We start from the raw sequence: 21,524 nt of genomic DNA on the forward strand, positions 1-21,524 counted from the left end.
AATCAACCTTTAGAGCGATCAGCAATAAACAAATCAACCTGTAGAGAGTTCAGCTACAAACAAATCAACCTTTAGAGCGATCAGCAATAAACAAATCAACCTGCAGAGAGATCAGCTACGAACAAATCAGCTTGTAGAGAGATCAGTTACACACAAATCAACCTGTAGAGAGATCAGCTACATACAAATCACCTTATAGATAGTTCAGCTACAAACAAATTACTTTGTAGAGAGATCGGCTACAAACAAATCACCCTGCAGAGAGATCAGCTACACACAAATCAACTTGTATAGAGATCAGCTACAAACAAATCACCCTGTAGAGAGATCAGCTACAAACTAGACACAAAGTAAGGAGTTCAGCTACAAGCAAATTACCCTGTAGAAAGTTCATCTACAAACCAATCAACCTGTAGAGCAATCAGCTAGAAACAAATCACCCTGAAGAGAAAAAATCACCCTGTAGAGAGATCAGCTAGAAACAAATCACCCTGAAGAGAGGTCAGCTACAAAAAATCACCCTGTAGAGAGATCGGCTACAAACAAATTACCCTGTAGAGAGATCGGCTACAAACAAATCAACCTGCAGAGAGATCAGCTACACACAAATCAACTTGCAGAGAGTTCAGCTACAAACAAATTACCCTGTAGAGAGATTGGCTACAAACAAATCAGCCTGTAGAGAGTTCAGCTAAAACAAATCAACCTGCAGAGAGATCAGCTACAAACAAATCACCTTATAGAGAGTTCAGCTACAAACAAATTACCCTGTAGAGAGATCGGCTACAAACAAATCAACCTGCAGAGAAATCAGCTACACACAAATCAACTTGTAGAGAGATCAGCTACAAACTACACACAATGTAAGGAGTTCAGCTACAAATAAATCACCCTGTAGAGAGTTCAGCTAAAACAAATCAACCTGCAGAGAGATCAGCTACAAACAAATCACCTTTTAGACAGTTCAGCTACAAACAAATTACCTTGTAGAGAGATCGGCTACAAACAAATCAACCTGCAGAGAGATCAGCTACACACAATTCAACTTGTATAGAGATCAGCTACAAACTAGACACAATGTAAGGAGTTCAGCTACAAGCAAATCACCCTGTAGAGAGTTCAGCTACAAACAAACCAACCTGTAGAGCAATCAGCTAGAAACAAATCACCCTGAAGAGAGGTCAGCTACAAAAAATCACCATGTAGAGATATCAGCTAGAAACAAATCACCTTGAAGAGAGGTCAGTTACAAAAAATCACCTTGTAGAGAGATCAACTACAAACAAAACACTTTACAGAGAGCTCAGCTACAAACAAATCAACCTGTAGAGAGATCATCTAGAAAAAAATCAACCTGCAGAGTGATCAGCTACAAACAAATCAGCTTGTAGAGAGATCAGTTACACACAAATCAACCTGTAGAAAGATAAGCTAGAAACAAATCACCCTGTAGAGAGTTCAGCTAAAACAAATCAATCTGCAGAGAGATCAGCTACATACAAATCACCATATAGATAGCTCAGCTACAAACAAATTACCTTGTAGAGAGATCGACTACAAACAAATCACCCTGCAGAGAGATCAGCTACACACAAATCAACTTGTATAGAGATCAGCTACAAACAAATCACCCTGTAGAGAGATCAGCTACAAACTAGACACAAAGTAAGGAGTTCAGCTACAAGCAAATTACCCTGTAGAGAGTTCATCTACAAACAAATCAACCTGTAGAGCAATCAGCTAGAAACAAATCACCCTGAAGAGAGGTCAGCTACAAAAAATCACCCTGTAGAGAGATCAGCTACAAACAAATCACCCTGAGGAGAGGTCAGCTACCAAAAAATCACCCTGTAGAGAGATAAGCTAGAAACAAATCACCCTGTAGAGAGTTCAGCTACAAGCAAAACACCCTGTAGAGAGTTCAGCAACAAAGAAACCACCATGTAGAGAGTTCAGCTGCAAACGAATCACCTTATAGAGAGTTCAGCTACAAACAAATTACCTTGTAGAGAGATCGGCTACAAATTAATCAACCTGCAGAGAGATCAGCTACACTCAAATCAACTTGTAGAGAGATTAGCTACAAACAAATCACCCTGTAGAGAGATCAGCTAGAAACTAGACACAATGTAAGGAGTTCAGCTACAAGCAAATCACCCTTTAGTGAGTTCAGCTACAAGCAAATCAACCTGCAGTGAGATCACCTACAAAAAAGCACCTTGTACAGAGTTCAGCTACAAACAAATTACCCTGTAGAGAGATCGGCTACAAACAAATCAACCTGTAGAAAGATCAGCTAGAAACTAGACACAATGTAAAGAGTTAAGCTACAAGTAAATCACCCTGTAGAGAGTTCAGCTAAAACAAATCAACCTGCAGAGAGATCAGCTACAAATAAATCACCTTATAGACAGTTCAGTTACAAACAAATTACCTTGTAGAGAGATCAGCTACAAATTAATCAACCTGCAGAGAGATCAGCTACACACAAATCAACTTGTAGAGAGATCAGCTACAAACAAATCACCCTGTAGAGAGATCAGCTAGAAACTAGACACAATGCAAGGAATTCAGCTACAAGCAAAATCACCCTTTAGTGAGTTCAGCTGCAAACAAATCAACCTGCAGTGAGATCACCCACAAAAACGCACTTGTACAGAGTTCAGTTACAAACAAATTACCCTGTAGAGAGATCAGGTAGAAGAATTCACCTTGTAGAGAGTTCAGCAACAAAGAAACCACCATGTAGAGAGTTCAGCTGCAAACAAATCACCCAGTAGAAAGATCAGCTAGAAGAAGTTACCTTGTAGAGAGTTCAGTTACAAAGAAACCATCATAATTATAGAGAGTTCAGCTACAAAGAAATTACCCCATAGAGAGTTCAGCTAGAAGAAGTCACCTTGTAAAGAGTTCAGCTACAAAGAAACCATCATGTACAGAGTTCAGCTACAAAGAAACCACCATGTAGAGTGTTTAGCTGCAAAAAATCACCTGTAGAGAGTTCAGCTAGAAACAAATCACCCTGTAGAGAGATCAGCTAGAAGAGGTCACCTTGTAGAGAGTTCAGCTACAAAGAAACCACCACATAAAGAGTTCAGCTGCAAATAAATCACTTATAGAGAGTTCAGCTACAAGTAAATCCCCCTGTAGAGGGATCAGCTAGAAGAAGTTACCTTGTAGAGAGTTCAGCTACAAAGAAACCATCATGCAGAGAGTTCAGTTACAAACAAATCACCCTGTAGAGAGATCAGCTAGAAGAAGTTACCTTGTAGATAGTTCAGCTACAACAATTCACCCTGTAGAAAGATCAGCTAGAAGAAGTCACCTTGTAGAGTGTTCAGTTACAAAGAAACCATTATGTAGAGAGTTCAGCTGCAAACAAATCACTCTGTAGAGAGTTCAGCTACAAAGAAACCGCCATGTAGAGAGTTCAGCCTCAAACAAACCACCTTGTAGAGAATTCAACTACAACAAATCACCCTGTAGAGAAGACGTTACCTTGTAGAGAGTTCAGCTACAAAGAAACCATCATGTAGGGAGTTCAGCTACAAAGAAACCACCATGTAGAGAGTTTAGCTGCAAACAAATCACCTGCAGAGAGTTCAGCTAGAAACAAATCACCCCGTAGAGAGATCAGCTGGACGAAGTCACCTTGTAGAGAGTTCAGCTACAAAGGAACCATCATGTAGAGAGTTCAGCTGCAAACAAATCACCCTGTAGAGAGTTCAGCTACAAAAAAATCACCCTGTAGAGAGTTCAGCTAGACGAAGTCACCTTATAGAGAGTTCAGCTACAAAGAAACCATCATGTAGAGAGTTCAGCTACAAACAAACCACCATGTAGAGAGTTTAGCTGCAAACAAATCACCTGTAGAGAGTTCAGCTAGAAACAAATCACCCTGTAGAGAGACCAGCTAGAAGAGGTCACCTTGTAGAGAGTTCAGCTACAAAGAAACCATCCTGTATATAGTTCAGCTACATTTCAAGTCACCCAGTAGAGAGATCAACTGCAAAAAAATATCCTGTGGGGAATAATGGGCATGTAATAAATATATGTATATAATTTGTATAATTACTAATAAAATCAAAAACAATTGAAGCATTAAAAATCTTCTTTAAGTTCTTTTCTTCTTCCTGTGGTAAAGAAAAAAACACATGGGTTAAAAAAGCCCCAAAGCCAGCCATAGGCCGGCTTTGCAGTATACAAATACAAAAAAAAGTGATATCTAATCAAAAACAGCCAAGCTGTAAAAAAAGGTGCGGCCCCCAAAAAGGCCATGGTGAAAAAAGATGTGAAATCCAAGGTGGCGGCCAAGAAATGGCTGTGATGGTAGGTTAATGGTTACATTTTAATAACGACAATTCAGGTGAATTTTGTGCCGCTTGGTCTTGGCACCAAATTCACCTGAATTGTCATTATTAAAATGTAACCATTAACCTACCATCACAGCCATTTCTTTGCCACCACCTTGGATTTTACATCTTTTTTCCCCATGGCCTTTTTGGGGGCCGCACCTTTTTTTACAGCTTGGCTGTTTTTGATTAGATATGCATATACCATATTAGAATAGCACGGTACTTTTGTGAAGTGTACTCAACATGTTTCTGGGAGTACATGCCGCATGCCCCCTACAGGAAATTTTTGAAAATGCAGCTCCTTTTAACATTGAATCTCTAGTCTGATCGATCAAATAAAAGTTGCCAGTCTTTCGTAATTCCCAATTATAGTGCAGTATGACTAGCTACCCAGCCAGCCAGTTTTAGTAAATCATATTAATTTTTTCATGCATAGAATAATTTAACCGGCCAGGCATCTGCAGGACTGACTGTTCTTATTATTACTGATTCTGATCAGTGATCAGCACTGCTGGTATGCTCAGGAAAACATGAATCATACACCATTGCTATAAACTAATGAAATATAGTCAATTAGATCATGATCATCAACTATAGGAATTGTGGAAATGAGTTCCATTCTTTATAATGATCTGAAGAAAACGCTTTTTAGTAAGATTTCATGGGAGTATAAAATGGTGTTGATGATGCGGCCAGGTCAGCTTCTCTAGTCATTGGATTTGCAGTCAAATATCTCATGATCGAGTTGGGCATTGAGCTATATCTATCATAATCTTTTAATATACCCTGCTGCTATACGTATTTGTCATTGTTGTAAATAGGATCCCATACCATACTATTGAAACATATTCTAGTTGAGGTCTGCATGACCATTGCTATGATGCTGCTTTCACATCAGTTTCAAACATACTTTATGTAACAACTTTAAACCACCAGGTGTCCTACAGACCTTTAGCACTTGTGCTGTAAAGCCTTAGCTATATAATAAAAATAAAACATTTTTAAAATGAAAATTAATGTCATATTCTAAACCCTCATGGTGCAATAGCTTTGTCTATATATTATAATGATGCAAACTCTACAATCAATCTCCTAACTTTTTTTTGCAACGTAAAAAAAAAAAACAGTTCACTATGTACTTTAAAATTATCGTACCTTCCCAGAATCAATTCATTACAATTGATATAGATGATGTAAGGTCAAATATACATCACTGGCCAGTGGTTTGATTTTCACAAGATGGCATCCCTATCTTGAACCTTTTCATTTCAGTTGTAATTATTTCCACACTATAGGAACTTGGCTATGTAAGAAAGAATGGACCTTATCCGCAATGATGTCATAATTGACAAAATGGCCGTGTTTAGTGTAGGCACTTTGTATGTAATCACTAAAATGAGCTTTGCTTGCGGATTTCACGACATGGAACTATTGGATAATAAAGGTCAGAGGCTAGTTAGCATGATGTGGAGATGCGAAATAGTCCAACCAGACAAAACCAGACTTAAGTTTGATATCGATGCAAAACCACGCACATTTGCCTTGTAAGTGTGTGTGCCTCACTTAGCCCCTTTCTACAGTATGTAAACAATAACATAGTGAACCGCCATCTCTCCCAGTACCCTCTGTACAAGTGTCCACACTATCAGCCGCCATTTTGTGCTTTGACGTCAGTGCGGATAAGGTCCATAGCATCAACTGGTATTTGAATGGAAATGCTTCGTCTACTATGGTTGACAAATTTGTTTTCATTTATATTTAGAAATTCTAGTTGTGGTATTTGTAATTTGTAGTAGTGCAATGGTTAATGGATTTGATGCTTCTTTATTTAGTAATGTTATTATATATAGCAGATGTCTATTATCATGACACCTTGGGTAATGGCATGATTATTAAGTCAAATAAGAAAATAATGTTCATAAATTTTATTGATTTGTAGTTTTACATTGGCATGAAAGACTATGTAGAACTGCACATTTAACCTACATACTTATACCATGCTCACATGCACAAAAGAGTGTCAGGTATCACAATATATGCATTATGTAAAATAGTTCTACTTTGGACGAGTCTGTATTCCAAGACGTGTGAAGCAGAGTGATGTGACTTTAGCCAGGGGTAGTTCAATCATTACTGCAGTTAACAGTGAAACAGAATATGATTTTATTACAGAAATAATGTACAGTTGTGCTACAAAGTAGTTGGTATAGGTAAGATCTGAACGAAATGTTCCAAAAGTGTGATAGAATACAAGCATATGACTAAGATAAGCTCCAAACGTCAGTTTAGCCAATACATCCCAGCCTGACCATGAAAGAGCTACATTCACTACACCACCATATGTGTTATTGCAACAGTAAATTATGATTGCCAATCCTGTACACCAAGCTATTCCAGAAAACATTAAGAACGTCACATTTTCTAAATTGCTGAATGGTTGGCCATGCCATTCCCTGTAAGTACCAAATGTCACAGAGATGCATAGTAACCCAGCTAGCATCCATGATGCCAAGTTTGTTATTCTCTTTTTCAATGGAGAATCATATTTTGAAAATATATTATCTTTCTTGTAAAGGATATAAGCAAAAACTATGCCAACAAGGTAAGCATTGATCCTGAAATAAGGCTTGTTGTAAAAATGGACAATCTGATATGTATGATTTGGGTTAGCACTCACCGCAGCATAATATCCATTGGAGTTAGCAATAATTCCAACAGTAATTGATGCTCCAACCATCATCAATGTGATAACTACCAGCCCGACATACCATGCATTGAACAAGAGTACAATAAATATTGGAGAAATAATGTATAATTGCATATCAACTGCCAAATACCAAGTGACCCCATAACACTGATCACTGGATAGGAAGTTCATTGCATAGATAAGATTTGTCCACCAAGTCTTCTGACAGGAGTGGTAATCAAATGCTCGCCAAAAAGGGCCTGACCCAAGATGAGGAAAGATTGTAAATGAAAATAATGCAAAAAAGTAATGCAAAGGAGAGATGTGGAAATATCTATGTAAATAAAAATACCACCATCGAAATCTCCCATATCTTTCCATATCCTTCAGTGTCCAATAGGCTGATAATAGGCTACTCAGAAACAAGAAACTGTCAACAGCAAAAGTCACATTTGTTATCGGCTGGTACAAAAATCTTCTAGATAATTTCTTGAAGTAATCAGGATTGTTACTAACCTCAGGGTAGAGTAATGCAGTGAAATGTACGTGATACAAGATAATCCAGAACATGCAGATGACTCTGATACCAATAACAACTTTGATTGAAGATTCTGAATTCTTTGTAGCAAAAAGTACATGCAAATTTTTTGGTAATGAAAATGCCAAAATCAAGTCAGAAGAATACTCAGCACAATCTCGTGGTGTTTTCATGTCTAATGCAGTGGCTAGTACAACTAACCCAACTAAAATGATAATAAAGGCACAAGTAAAAATGGTGGTCATATCATAATCAACATTGGTCAAAGGACAAAATGCACCTTGGTCTTTTTTACTGATTTGTATGTGGTACTTCCTTTGTGCATCATCAATGTGACTGTTCTTGTTCACATAAGATATCACTGTTGCAAAATTTTCTGTCAAGCAAGCAGGAAGAGTACACAAGCCTATCTGTAATTTGAAATCTCCAATTTTCCTGACACTGATTTCTGTAAATATGTTTATTTCTAAGTCAAAAATACAGTACTTCATTTTGCCTGACTTTGTTTCCTTCATATTTATGCACTTATCATACTCACCAAGAAAGACAGCCTGACCACTCAGTAAACTCCATTCGTGACTGTTACCAATGTTGTGATTGTTAGCTATCAACTTTAATCCATTAGTCTCTGACATAATCATGCTCTGAATGGAGTCTTTACAGTTAATGCTGTTGGGGGAAATTTCTGGGTCATGTATGTAATTTGGATTAGCTAAACCAGAACTTGTAAGCAAAATCCATAAAAGGTTGGTAAGGTTGCTACCAAAATTTTGTGATGCTGTAGGAAACATTCTCTCCTCAAGTAGTGTACACTACAAAACAGTGTAAATACATACATGAACAAACATAATTATCAGCTACTACATTTGTAGTTGTAGTAAATATATTTGTAGTTTTATAGCTATGTAGTCCCTGACAAAGAGAAATTACCTCTTATGTTATGGAACAATTGTACTAATTGCATTAACTATACACCTGCAATCAACTGAATTCTACTGTAAATGCCACAAGATAGGTATACCCTAATAAAGCATTCACCTAATACGACAGTCAACAAATTAATATTAATGATGACTACTCGAGTCTATTTCTTGGAGGGAAGGGGCTTGCCCCCAGATCCTTATAGATGTCAACTGGATATGAACATATCAAGATTGAGATACCCTAACATCACTATTATTAATGATTTTCTGTTTTTCATCAGTGCCCGCATGTATTTTTTACTGCCACACATATCTCCCCATTATTAAAGGTTTAACCATTATTTCCTCTGATTAACCAAATATTGAGGATGTGTATATAGTTCAGTTTTCAAGATTGCTGCACTCATACAGTAGCTACCTTGAGCATTGTAACCAGGAGAATGTGAAAGATTGATGTAATGAAGTTTACAAGTAAGAAGAGTATCCTCGAGTGGAAAACTGATCACGTGACGAAGGACACTATAACTACATCTAAAGAGGATAGTTGCCAAACTAGCTAAGTTTGAGTTAGCAAATTGCCTGTTATGCAGAGAGTATCAGGCCCTGAGGTACGAAAATAAGTCTAGTTAGCTATACTAGTGCCCACACTCTACATTTGGAATTTTTCTGATGAAAAATAGAAATTCACCAAATAGTGGCCTAATAGAGCATCTATACTGGCTATTACAAAAGTCAATGTGAACAGAATAAGACCAATCTCAGAGCATTAGCTTTCCTGGGGGGATGTCCCCAGACCCCCTAGTTTTGCATGCTCAGCTTGCATCTTATTCTTGGGCCCCCCAGCCATCATTCAGCTGATTCAGGTGCTTCCTACGCCTATGCTAGTAAAAAGTACCACCATATATACACAGGAGACACTTTTGGGGGGGAGGGAGGTTGGTTGGAGGGAATGACATGCTTTACTAATCTAGGGGGGTCTGGGGGCATGTCCCCCAGGAATATTTGAAAATTAGACTCTCTGAGTGAGTGGTTTTAGTAGTACAGCAGAATACTATCAATATTACAGACATTTTTGTGTCTAAAAGGAGACTGCATCAGTATAAAAATACTGCTTTTCGGCAGTGCCCTCAACACACACACACACACACACACACACACACACACACACACACACACACACACACATGCATACATACAATAATACGTCTATGGTCACACACAACATTCTCACATCATCATACTGAAGTGTTACTGAGGAGTCAGGTATGCAAGCAAATAGCTTCATAAATGTTTAATTGATTAAAAAGTGAATTGTAGAGTAATCTGAAACATTAGTGGTAAGAAAACAGTTGAGTACTTAAGAGATGACTTAATAAGCTGGTTAAACTATTGGGGGGGGCATGGCCCTACACCTATGAGTGATGAACGGCCAAGTATAAATTTGTCAAAACCCATAATTTTGTCTGTCTGCCTCACTGCCTGTCTATAGTCATAAGAGCCAACATACGGTCGCCATTCCATGCCACAATAGCAGATTCACTGGTGGCATGTGCCTTTTCTGGTTCCATGACGAGTATCTGCCTGCTGCACTTCAGTTGCCTTCCTTTTACCTTCAATTACATGATTGTCTTCTTTTTCATGCAAGGAAACCATACAAAGGCATTAATTTTCTTCATCTAGAGGAACATATTTTGATGCCACATTTCCCACATAGGTATGTTGTAATAGCTAACATCATTCATATACCTCTTGTTTCACTACTTTTTGTTGCTGAAACCCTACTTAATTTTTAATTGCATAATAATATTGTTAATGACCTACAATTATTGTTTATACACCAGATAAAGTATGACTACACATTATGATTACAGGATTCACAAGGGTATGTTGAATTCACTAGCATATTCACCATTCAAGTAGCAGCAAGGATACAGTCTGTACTCGAAACTTAAAGGAGTACCTACGTGTAGTGATATAACACACACACACCCATGTGCACACGTGACTGTGCATACAGACTTTCTTAGTTTTAGTAGTGTTGTGTTGTATACCTGCTGTATGTTATTCTCTACAACGGTAACAAGGTTTGATTTGTCTGTCAACAAGTGTACTGGAGTGTTGGACTGTAACTTGCATGTGTCATGGTCTGAAGACTCCATGGTCTGAATGAGTTCAAAAACCCTGGCAAACTTCAGTTTCGGTCCTGGCATGCTGCATTCGGCTATCGGCTATGCCACAGACGAGATGATCTCTAAGCATGTACATGTCCTCTGGCATGTCACCAAATTCACAATGTTCTGAGAGAGTGCGCAAGTGTGCCACAAACATCAATACAGACTCACCAGGTTGCCTTATGCAGGTATTGAACTTGAAATCCCTGTACAATGACAGATGGCTTGGGAACATAATATTTGTTAATCCACTTGACTAGCGTAGCATATTCCACTTCGTTTGGCTTTTGTGACACCACAAGACTTCAAACCAGCTTGATTAAGAAGAAGTATTTCCCTGTGCTTGGCAGCATTGGTGATTTTGTGTGCTAATAATTCTTAATGTAGCTTTACCAGTCTGCAGCTTCTCCTGAGAATTCACCGATTCCTCTGCGAGTTGCCATGTTTACGTCATTGCCAATATGACATTTCAATGTGAATCCACCCATCATCTTGTCGTTTTGCAGACTGTCATACTTGCAAGAAGGCAAGTTATATCTGGATGTGCCGGCGTAATCGGAAAAGCACAGCAGCAGCAGGTACAAAAAGTAGTACTTCAACTAAATCTTCATCTTCCAAGTCATCCACTCAGTCTGAACCTAAGGCAGCTCTTACTCTCACTGTCACACCAGAAGAGGATGTTTGTACATGAATGTTTAGTATTCATGGACCAGGACATGTACCATTCTATATAACTTTGATAGTTGATGGTCATGTGCTTCAAATAGAGTTGGATACTGGTGTTGCAGTGTCAGTGATGAGTGAGGAAGTTTGAAATGTTGAGAATTTACCTCTCAATGCAACCTTCTACATATTTACATAGGTGAACACATTCCTGTTTTGGGTATGATGCATGTGTCTGTACAATATAATCAGCAAACCAGACAATGACAATTACCCTTGTTGATTGTAAAAGGGGATGGTCCTACATCGTTGGGCATGGACTGGCTTATGAATTATAGGAGAATGGGAATGGGATGAGAGTGAGAACACAACCAATGGAAAATGCCTGATACAGGTCATCGTGAATATACAGTTAACAGCACAGTGTTTCTTTGCAACATTGTTAGATCCCTCTACTAAAATGACTAATAGAGCAGTCACCAGCAGTTACATAAATACTCTAATAGATAGTCAGAATGTTTCATTAACTATACCACCTGCCTGTGAATCAATTGACTGTAGTTGTCATAGATGAGGTATATAGACTAGCTAAGTCATCCACACTGAAAGTTAGATACTCCCATAAACATTTTTAACAATTCAGCCATTAAAAGGTATTCTAATTAATTGAGAGTGCCTGCATATAGATTTGGGAGGTTGTACCTACACCTCAGATAAGTCATATAATAGAATATGCATGTGTAGATGGTGCCAATGAAGAAAATAAGGACAATATGAGTGGTCATGGGAACCCACTTCAGCTTGACAAGGACACTGCTACATGCATACTTCCATCATATGACTTCTTATCTGTAAGCAGAATGCAGATGAAGTCTATAATAATAATATTATTATTAGAGCTTTATATGCTACCGCCAAATCAATACCTTTTGCTGTCATCCATTCAGAACACATCACCTTCACCACCGATATAGTCATCCTCATAGCATTTCACTGGACCCTCCTATATTGTTTGGACCACACTATTCATACAGAACTCGCTGTCCTTCTAACCTTGCCAACATACTGAGGCAAGCACTGCCTTTCACACAGAAATTCTTTTGTTGTAGCACATTGGTGTGGTGGAATAACTTACCCAATTCACACCTTTTCGTCACTGCTTTATGACCATCTCCTGAATGACATTATAGTTTGTAATTAATGCTATGCTTCTCCTTTGTAACTTTGTTTTTGTGAATGTGTATGCTTTCTTTACGTACTTGTTACTTGGTTTTTGTAACTGGTCGTCTACAGAAGAACAGCTTTGGATAAATAAAAATCAAACCAGTAAAGATGAATGGGACACAAAGGAGGACACTGGTAAGTCCATGAAGAATGCATTGTATGTACTGCGGTACGCCAAAATGCACGTGTCCAACTGAAGCGACATCATAAAGTGAAAAAATCAAGCCCATAGCCTTAGCTGTTATCGAGTTACGCTACCCTATAAGTAGTTAAATCAGTACTAAGGATTAAAATGAAAACTAGTCTAAATTGTAAGCTACAATCTTGGCTCTCCAATCCTTCATTTTTGTCTTGAAACTCTGTAGCTGTTACTCAGACTACAAAATGTGTCTGTGTACTAGGCTTGCTCTAATTATGCCAGCATAATTTCAAGCATAACAGGCTGGCAAAAGCATCAAGCATTATGCCAGCATAATAGGACAATTTTAAAGAATTTTAATTAAAATGTGCAGTGCACGAGCCAAAAATACTCCCTAACATGGACACACAGGACATTATTACTGCATTTCATATCAAAAAAACCTTGCAGCGCTATTAGTTTTATTATTTCTTGACTGATTATTCACAGTCTATAGAGATAAGATCAAGATACTCTAATACAGCAGTCACCTACTCTAATACAGCAGTCAGGAAATGCAGATATAGTTATTCTAATAAAATAGTCAGCCCTCAAGCATAATCTTGATTTTGAGAGCATAATTTTGAACATAATAAGCTGGATTGCTCAAAAGCATAATAGTATTTTCAAAGCATAATAGGCTCAAGCCTACGGTGTACACATCAGTTTCAAGTTGTGTTTACAAGAAGTTCACTCTGTGTCAGTTACTCAGTCAGTCAGTCAGTCAGTCAATCACTAGAAAATTATGTTTAATAATTTTTTTTAAAGTTTCATAGCAACTCGTTGAAAGCATTCGGGTTGATCTGAAGGCTTGTTTAGGTTTAACCAATACTGCTTAATCGTCTTCAGGGAAAAGTGAGGCTGGTTTTAAGATGATGCTTTTCATGGGCTACGCCCAAACCTTTGTGGTCCCTTCTATACAGTACTATCAAGAGTTAATATCTTATTATTAACTCTTGGTACTATAGTACTGTATGATATTTGGCTTAAAGAAATTTCATAATTAACTTCATGGCAAACATTTTATTGTATATACTGACCATCCAGCTAGAGCTATTCCTATGATGATATCTACACGCATCCAGTGCTGGGCTCTAACAATTGGTGCTTATGACTATGAGATTCAATTCAAACCAGTAAGCCTATGCCAATGCTTGCAGTCACTTACCACTGTCAGAGGTGCTATCTAGTGTGCCAGCTCCAGGAGACAGTATCTTGTTAATAAACCATTTCAATTCCACGCCAGTAACAGCTGCACAGATTAGCCAGTGAATCCAATGCTCCCCTATATATGTTGGCAACAGTTACATACCAGTAGTATGTCTTACATGGATGGCCATCGAAGCCAGACGATAATGATCAGCAACCTTATTCCATAGGCAAGAAACGAGTGTTGGTAATTGTCTCTTGTAGGGCACTCACATTTTGATACCCTCACACAGGCTGCAATCTGTTATTGGATTAATTACATATTGGACACCCAGGCATTGAGCAGATAAATCAACTAACAAGAAATTACCTGTTGTGACCCAACCTGGATACTCTAAAGTGAAGTTGAAGTCAATTGTGGTTTGTCAGAGTAACAGGAAGATGACAGCCACAGCCCCTTTACATCCATGGGAATGGCCACATAGGCCATGGTCTAGGGCTCACATTGACTAGAATAGTCCCTTCCTTGGCTAAATGCTTTTGCTCATTGCTGACCGTCACTCCACGTTGCTAGAACTTCACGTTATGTCATCTTCAACTGCTGCTGTTACTATTGACAAATTACAAACTACTTTTGTAACTTATATTAGGACTATCAGAAGTACTTGTTTCAGACAATGGACCAGCTTTCTGCAGTGATGAGTTGTCCTTCACCCTACCACACTATGCATTAAACAGGTTGGTGGAGTGATATGCACAGATATTCAAAGATGGTCTCACAAAGATCACAGGAATCTAGAGTGGCAAGATTTTTGTCCGTGATTCCACAGTCAACTGCTGGTATACTTCTCCTGCAGAGTTGATGTTTGGTAGGAAACTATGTACAATACTTGACTTGTTAAAACCCACTGTTGTAATGAAAGTACATCAGAAGTAGACACAACAGAAAGCGGCACCAAACATTGTAGCTTTGAAGAAAATTTCTTACTTTTTGTGTACGGTGCTCTACAGTGGCTTCCTGCTATTGTCATTAAGTAGACAGGATCATCTACTTTTCTTGTAGCACTAACAAATTAAATGTCAAGTTCACAGGCATCAAATCAAAATCATATCCACCATAAAACCAGTACAGACAATATACTGTTATCCAGGACAATCAAGCAGTGTATGACATCGATGATATTCTTTCAATTTTGCCACTGGTGAATGATTCTGTGGATGTTCTACCACCCTTGCATTGATCACATCATATCCAATGCCCTCCCTCATCATTTCACTATAGAGGAGGACTGTAGTGATGTAACGCACGCATGCACGCACACACACACACACACACACACACACACACACACACACACACACACACACACACACACACACACACACACACACACGCTTGTAATAACACGTAATTTTAGTAGTGCTGTGTTGTGTTGTACATCTGGTGATTCACATAGAGATATTATCACACTATGCACTATTTAGTTTAGAATGGATGGTTTCCAAAAGCACCACTAAACACAAGTGGATGGTATATAGCATTTCAACTTTGGCATGTACAGTAAGCACAATGGTGAGATAAAGGTGTACAATTATAGGGATGCCACAATAGTCACGACATATGATAATTATGTTGTGACATAAAATTCCATGAGTTAAAATGAGTATGATATCATTGTTATCAACCTGAGGCTGAAGCAAAGCCAAGACAGAGGTGTTGATAACAAAGATATCCTATGAGTACACTGATAACACTGAAGTGCTATGGCAACACTTGTCTTAGAGGTGCTATTTTTTGACTCGAGCAGTCAAAATTTAGCACTTTTATAGGTGTTATCATAGCACTGTTAGATGCTATCATACCACATAAGTTATAACAGTGTAGAGGTGTGTGGTTTTAGCTAGCTTCTGTCCCACACTTTGAAGCATTTAATTCATAAACCACACAATGTGACAATTGCTAAAATCAAGGTGTTGATAAGACCGCTCTATGTGTTATGCCATACCTTCCTTCTATCCCATACTTTGAGCATTAGATTTCATAAACAATGTCATAAATGCAGGCTAGATAAACAAGTAATAGTTTCGAATTTTACTGTGCTTGTAGCTAATTTTAGAATAATATGACTTCATGTTTGTTGCCTTTGATTCATCTGAATGTTTTAATAATGTTGCCTTTCCTGTTTCAGATTTTCAGGTACATTAAACTTCCATTCCCAGGATTTAACTTACCACATACTCCTGGTTTTTACTTAGATGTAGGGCTTCAGTGGATAGGCAATATTGGGCTGAAAACAAAATAACCACCAAGTGGCCCCCAGTATAGTGTATATCTTACAATATGCAGTGATGCACTTTGTTTTTATTTTAAAATTGAAGTAATAATATTATATGCATTCAATATGTCAAATGAAGGTTGATTAGTAATAGCATTGTAAGTTAACTTTTGCATGTGTACAATATGAGCAGTCGTCTTTATGAGTCTAATATCAAAAGTCTTTTACCAAACTGGTGGAAATTTTGAAAGGTACTGGGAAAATGTATAAAATCTAGACAGCTTTCTTGGATGGCTATTATAACTACACTTGCCAAACACATATTCTTGCTTTTTCCCTTGAAAGCAAAGGTAGATTGTAATACTGCATGGAATTGTCTGTAACATAGGCTTTATGCAAATTGCCTAATACTCTATTTAGAAAATGCATTCAGCACCAGTGCCTAAGCAAACTAATTGTCTATACACTGGCCACAAGTGGATACTAATGTTCAGCTCATTAATTACTCTTCATTGTAGATCTGCAAACCTTGTTGTAACACTTCCTGGGTATACATATCTGCTGCACTATTACTGTGTGGAATATAAAGCCACAGCCACCATGCACCACTTTAGAATAGATTGTCTTGATGCATTCTTCAGTAGTACTCTGGTGGAGGGAGATCACATTATAACCTTACCAATGAGATGTTGGAAGAATCTGGTGCTCCAGTGAGACCAAATGACATTTGTTTGAATTGGTACAATCCCATACTGGTGCTAGGACAGAAGGCCCATCCTATATGAGTTGAGAAGTATTGCTTTAAGGAGAGAACTAGTACTATAGCATATTCATAACACAAACAATTCACAGCATTTTTGAATATTGACCATGCCCATTTTTTGAAGGTGGGTTAGCATTGAATTTTAAAGAAATCATTATGAAGTGAATAAAAAGCACCATTTTTTGTGAAGGTTTGTTGAAGCATTTTCATTTTTTTTTAGGTTTTAGAAGGGATACCATGCCCCCATTAATATTGGTCATTGTTTGAAGCATAAATACACTGTAAGTCTGCATAAACTTAATTATTAGTTTCTCATCCCTGCCCTCATCTCCATTTTTTCTTACCTCATCAAGGATTTTTGGTACCACTGGTGGTTGAGTGCACCTAAAAGTTGGTACCTTGCTAGAGCAGTCTAAGAAAACTGCATTCTGAGTCATTATAGCTGCTAATCCAGTTATCTAGTTAGTAACAATTAAAATAAAAATCCACCCTCCCACACTAACATTTTGAATACAGGAGGACGAGAAACTAATAATTTAGTTTAGGTGGCCTAGAGTAGTAAATATAATAAATTCTAATAGAGCAGTCAACCACTAACAGATTTTATTGTATAAATCTCCAATTAAAAGATGTAGCTAATACTGTATCTGTAAAAACACAGTGATAACAGGCTAAAGTGATAACATTGTATAGCTAGAAACTTTGGCAAACTTGCTGCAATAGGATTTTGGTAAAAAAAAGTTTGGCAAAACACTGCCCGCTCGCCAAACTTATGTAATGTTCCTCCCACCAAACTTTCCGGCTATACAGTAGCAGAACATCTGTAATATTTGAACTGTGTGTCATAAATTTATATCGATGATGTATTGGTGCACTCTAAGAATATAGAAGACCATAAATTTCATAAGCAGCGCAATTCTTCCATAGACTTAGTGAGGCACTCCAGGATCACATTAGAAGTGTCACAGGTGAATTACTTGGCCATCACTTCACAAAATCAGCCAGATAAAGCAAAGTCCAAACAGTCCAAGATCTAACCAATGCTTGGGGCTTGTTTCAATATTGTAGGCATTAGATTGCTCAGTTCTCTTCTATCACATTGTCTAACACATGAATTAAAGGATTAGTTACTTATGCAATTGTGACGTAGTTCTCAAACAGCTCAAGTGTGATGCTTCTATCCTGGCATACCAAACCCTTTGTACGGCAGTACTAATGGCCTCGGTGCAGTCCTATATACGTAAACAGAACAGTCATGTCATTGCCTATGCCATACCTGTATGCTTTTGAAGTCTGAGCAAAACTATAGTGTGATTTAAAGAGGATGTCTGGTGATTACGTATATACGCCCTAACCAATTCCAACATTACTTACTGGGCAGAATCTTGCTACAGATCATGCCTCATTGCATTGGTTGGGATATCAGAAAATGGAGGATACACTTACTAGCCATACAAGTATACTTTTGATATTGTATATAGAAAAAGTGCCTTGCATAATTGAATACTAATTCAGATGTGCTATCCTGCAGAGAGCACTTACAGAAGTTACAGCACTGTCTACTGTGTTGGTATCTTTGAAAGTTGCAACAAAGTGACCCAACAATCACTTATACAATAGGCTGATGGTCGGTTCAACTCCACCACCTGATATACCGTATATAAGCTGCGAGAAATTTTCACTAGTTAAATTTTTGTGTTAAACATTTTTCACCTGTGTCCTCAAGCGACAAAAATTTTTTAACAATGAATTAGACTACATAACTTTATTAATTCTATACGGCCTTTTTTGTATATAGGAGAAGCAGAATGACAAGCAGCAAAACTGAAGTGTGGCATCTCTGTTCCATGGAGGTTGCACCCTAGATTCAGAAGTTGTCCGTCACAAATCAAGCAATGGACTGGAGTGAAATTGCTATAGCCAGATGCATATGTGCATATATATATACTTCATTTAATGTGTCCTGTAGTAGCTATATCTATCATGCAATGGCATCATTACCTTGATCATTAGGCCACTCCAAGAAAATTCATTGTTTCCCATTTCCCGCCCACATGCAGATTCTTTTCCCGCATGGTCATTCATTATTGCTGTCAAGTGAACATTTTATTCATTAATTATCCTGTGATTGCACAGCAGTAACTAGTTTAGCATTCAGAAAGTCCATTTAGCTAGCTTTTCACTGTTCAAGTTCTTAGTTTAAATAGTATTCTTACCTGTAAGTTACACCAATAGTTATGAATTTCAAAAATTAGTGGAAATATCTATAATGAATAATGGATAATGAACCGCCCGCCCACATGTATTTTTAGGTCAATGAAATGGGAAACAAGGAATATTCTTGGAGTGGCTTTACCTCGGGCCTTACCAATGTGCGGCGAAATAGATGAAGACAGTTTCCCCCTCTCCTAGGATGAGGGAGGCCTTTGTTTTTAAATGACTGCAGCAAAGACATATGCTTGACACGCCAATGGCCAAGCCTCGATCCAGGTGGCCAGAAAGCAGTTAACCGACTTCTTGAATATTACGTTGGTAAATTTTTTTTGCATAATTAATTTTTGTCGTATACTATAGCTTCGACGAAATATTTTTAACGGTTTATAAATGTGACTGAATCTACGAAAACCGTTCTTATCGCCCAAGACAGGAAGTTTGATTTTTTACACAAACACAGCTTAATGAATGTACTATCAAATTTCACTGTCACAGTCAACCACAGTAAAAGTGGTGTGCTTTTGCTGGCTGCTTTTTTCAAGCACAGTAGTGAGCCGTACAAGTGGTCTGGAGTCTTGATGGAGCCCTGGCCAACCAGGAGATGGCTGTGTGTGGCTGTACAGCTCCATGGTGTTGGACAATGACCTGTCCTGTAAATTTCCTTTCATTTTAGCCAGTTCTGAGCCCTGAATGGCCCATAACTTGGCCTAATTCATCCCAACACATTCCTTTTCAATTTTTGAACACCATCTTGCCCGCTTTCCAGGGCCCCCGCTTCCCACCCTTCTGGAGCTCACCTGATACAGACAACCTCGGTTTAAAAGCTATCAGAAACTTGGCTGTTGGCTACTTCATCAGTGGATGATCTGGAAGGTAAGAAATTGTTGTGAAACATGTTAAAATTTGGTATGCGTAGCTACTACCACTAGCCAGCTACAACACTCTGAATATTTAAAACCAATGTTTCTTGATACTTTTAAATGGGCAATAAAACCGGTTTTCCCAGAGCCAGTCACAAAGATAGAAATACAGTAGATGATGGCAACACCCACCACCTCACGGATACAAGGAGTTATGGTCACAGTTACATGTGGTCACTGGTGTGTTGTGTGCAGACGGTACTGTCCAAACTCTTCAGCTAATTATGGTTACAATACCTATCCTTCCCCCCACAGATGCTTTGCGTCATTGTTAGTGGAGGACATTTTGGTTATGAAGAGTCATTCCATAAATTACATCAGGAAGTTTATTAGGTATCACTGAATATCACATGATGTCGAAAGTATTGTAAAGAATGTGTCAAGTGTAATGAGTCCATTAAACATATCCCATAACTGCACTATATAGGTCATTACTTGACAAACTTTTAATTTAATAATCATCAAACTTAATTGCATCTGCAGGCGGCTGATGATGCCAGTCACAAGTGTCCTTTATGTGTTGGTCTTGAGGGGACAATGCTGTTTACACTCTGAAGGAGTTAGATTGACTTGACATGGTATCGATCTGTCAAGGTATATATCTGTACATACAAACAGCTAGCTAAGTTACAGCCGAATTTCTGTCGGGAAAGGATACAATTACTGAACTCAGTTTATCAAACCAGCAGTGGAGCCTTTCTACATAGGCTAGCTAACGGACACTTAGCAGCTTAGGAACCCAGAAATTTTAGACCTATGTAATTCTGTAATTATAGTCGCGGGTCACAATCAGTCAGACAGCAACGGGGAGTTTAAGAGAGGTCTAGCTAGCTCAGTAGCTATCTAATGGCACAAATCCGAGTAGCTATAAAGAGACCTGATTTTCGCTTAGGCTCCTAGGCTATGGGTAAACACCTCGAACAGGCTCTGCCTTCTGTGTACACCCTCCAGTGCCTAACTGGTAAAGTAGATAACAACAACAACATTTCCCTACTTAGGTGGCCTCTCCAAAGTTGGCTCCGAGCGTGGCGCTTGGCCGGAATCTGGGTGGCCTGCGGATCAAGTCACGATGGGGTTGCCTTTTTTTCAGCCCTTCTAGGTATTTGTCCCGTTTCACTTCAGGGTATTTAGCTCAAAGATTTTCGCTTAGGCTCCTAGGCTATGGGTAAACACCTCGAACAGGCTCTGCCTTCTGTGTACACCCTCCAGTGCCTAACTGGTAAAGTAGATAATAACAATAACAACAATAACCTGAGGATGGTAGCTACAATAATCACCTCGGGCTTGACGCCCGAGGTCGGAGATTTAGTACACGGCATTTCTCAGATCGCTCTGGTTGCTCCCTGATTAAAGTAGTGCTTGGCTACTTAGACCATAGAAAATATATAGACTAATCTATGCTTATAGACTTAGCTAGTAGAGGAACTCACCTGATATCGGACGGGCTCCAATATCGGACGCCAT

General features: G+C 38.4%; 1 protein-coding gene across 1 annotated transcript; it reads right to left on the bottom strand.

The window, feature by feature from the left end:
• Positions 1-6,411: 6,411 nt before the first annotated feature.
• On the bottom strand, positions 6,412-21,524 carry LOC136248301 (nose resistant to fluoxetine protein 6-like). Its single transcript, XM_066040098.1, has 3 exons — positions 21,491-21,524; positions 16,843-16,982; positions 6,412-8,391 (listed from the first exon to the last, which is right to left on the bottom strand). Exons 1-3 carry the CDS (start codon positions 21,522-21,524, stop codon positions 6,412-6,414), a joined length of 2,154 nt encoding a protein of 717 aa, XP_065896170.1.

This window comes from Dysidea avara, chromosome 3 (genome assembly GCF_963678975.1).
Source record: "Dysidea avara chromosome 3, odDysAvar1.4, whole genome shotgun sequence".
NCBI classification, from domain to species: Eukaryota; Metazoa; Porifera; class Demospongiae; order Dictyoceratida; family Dysideidae; genus Dysidea; species Dysidea avara.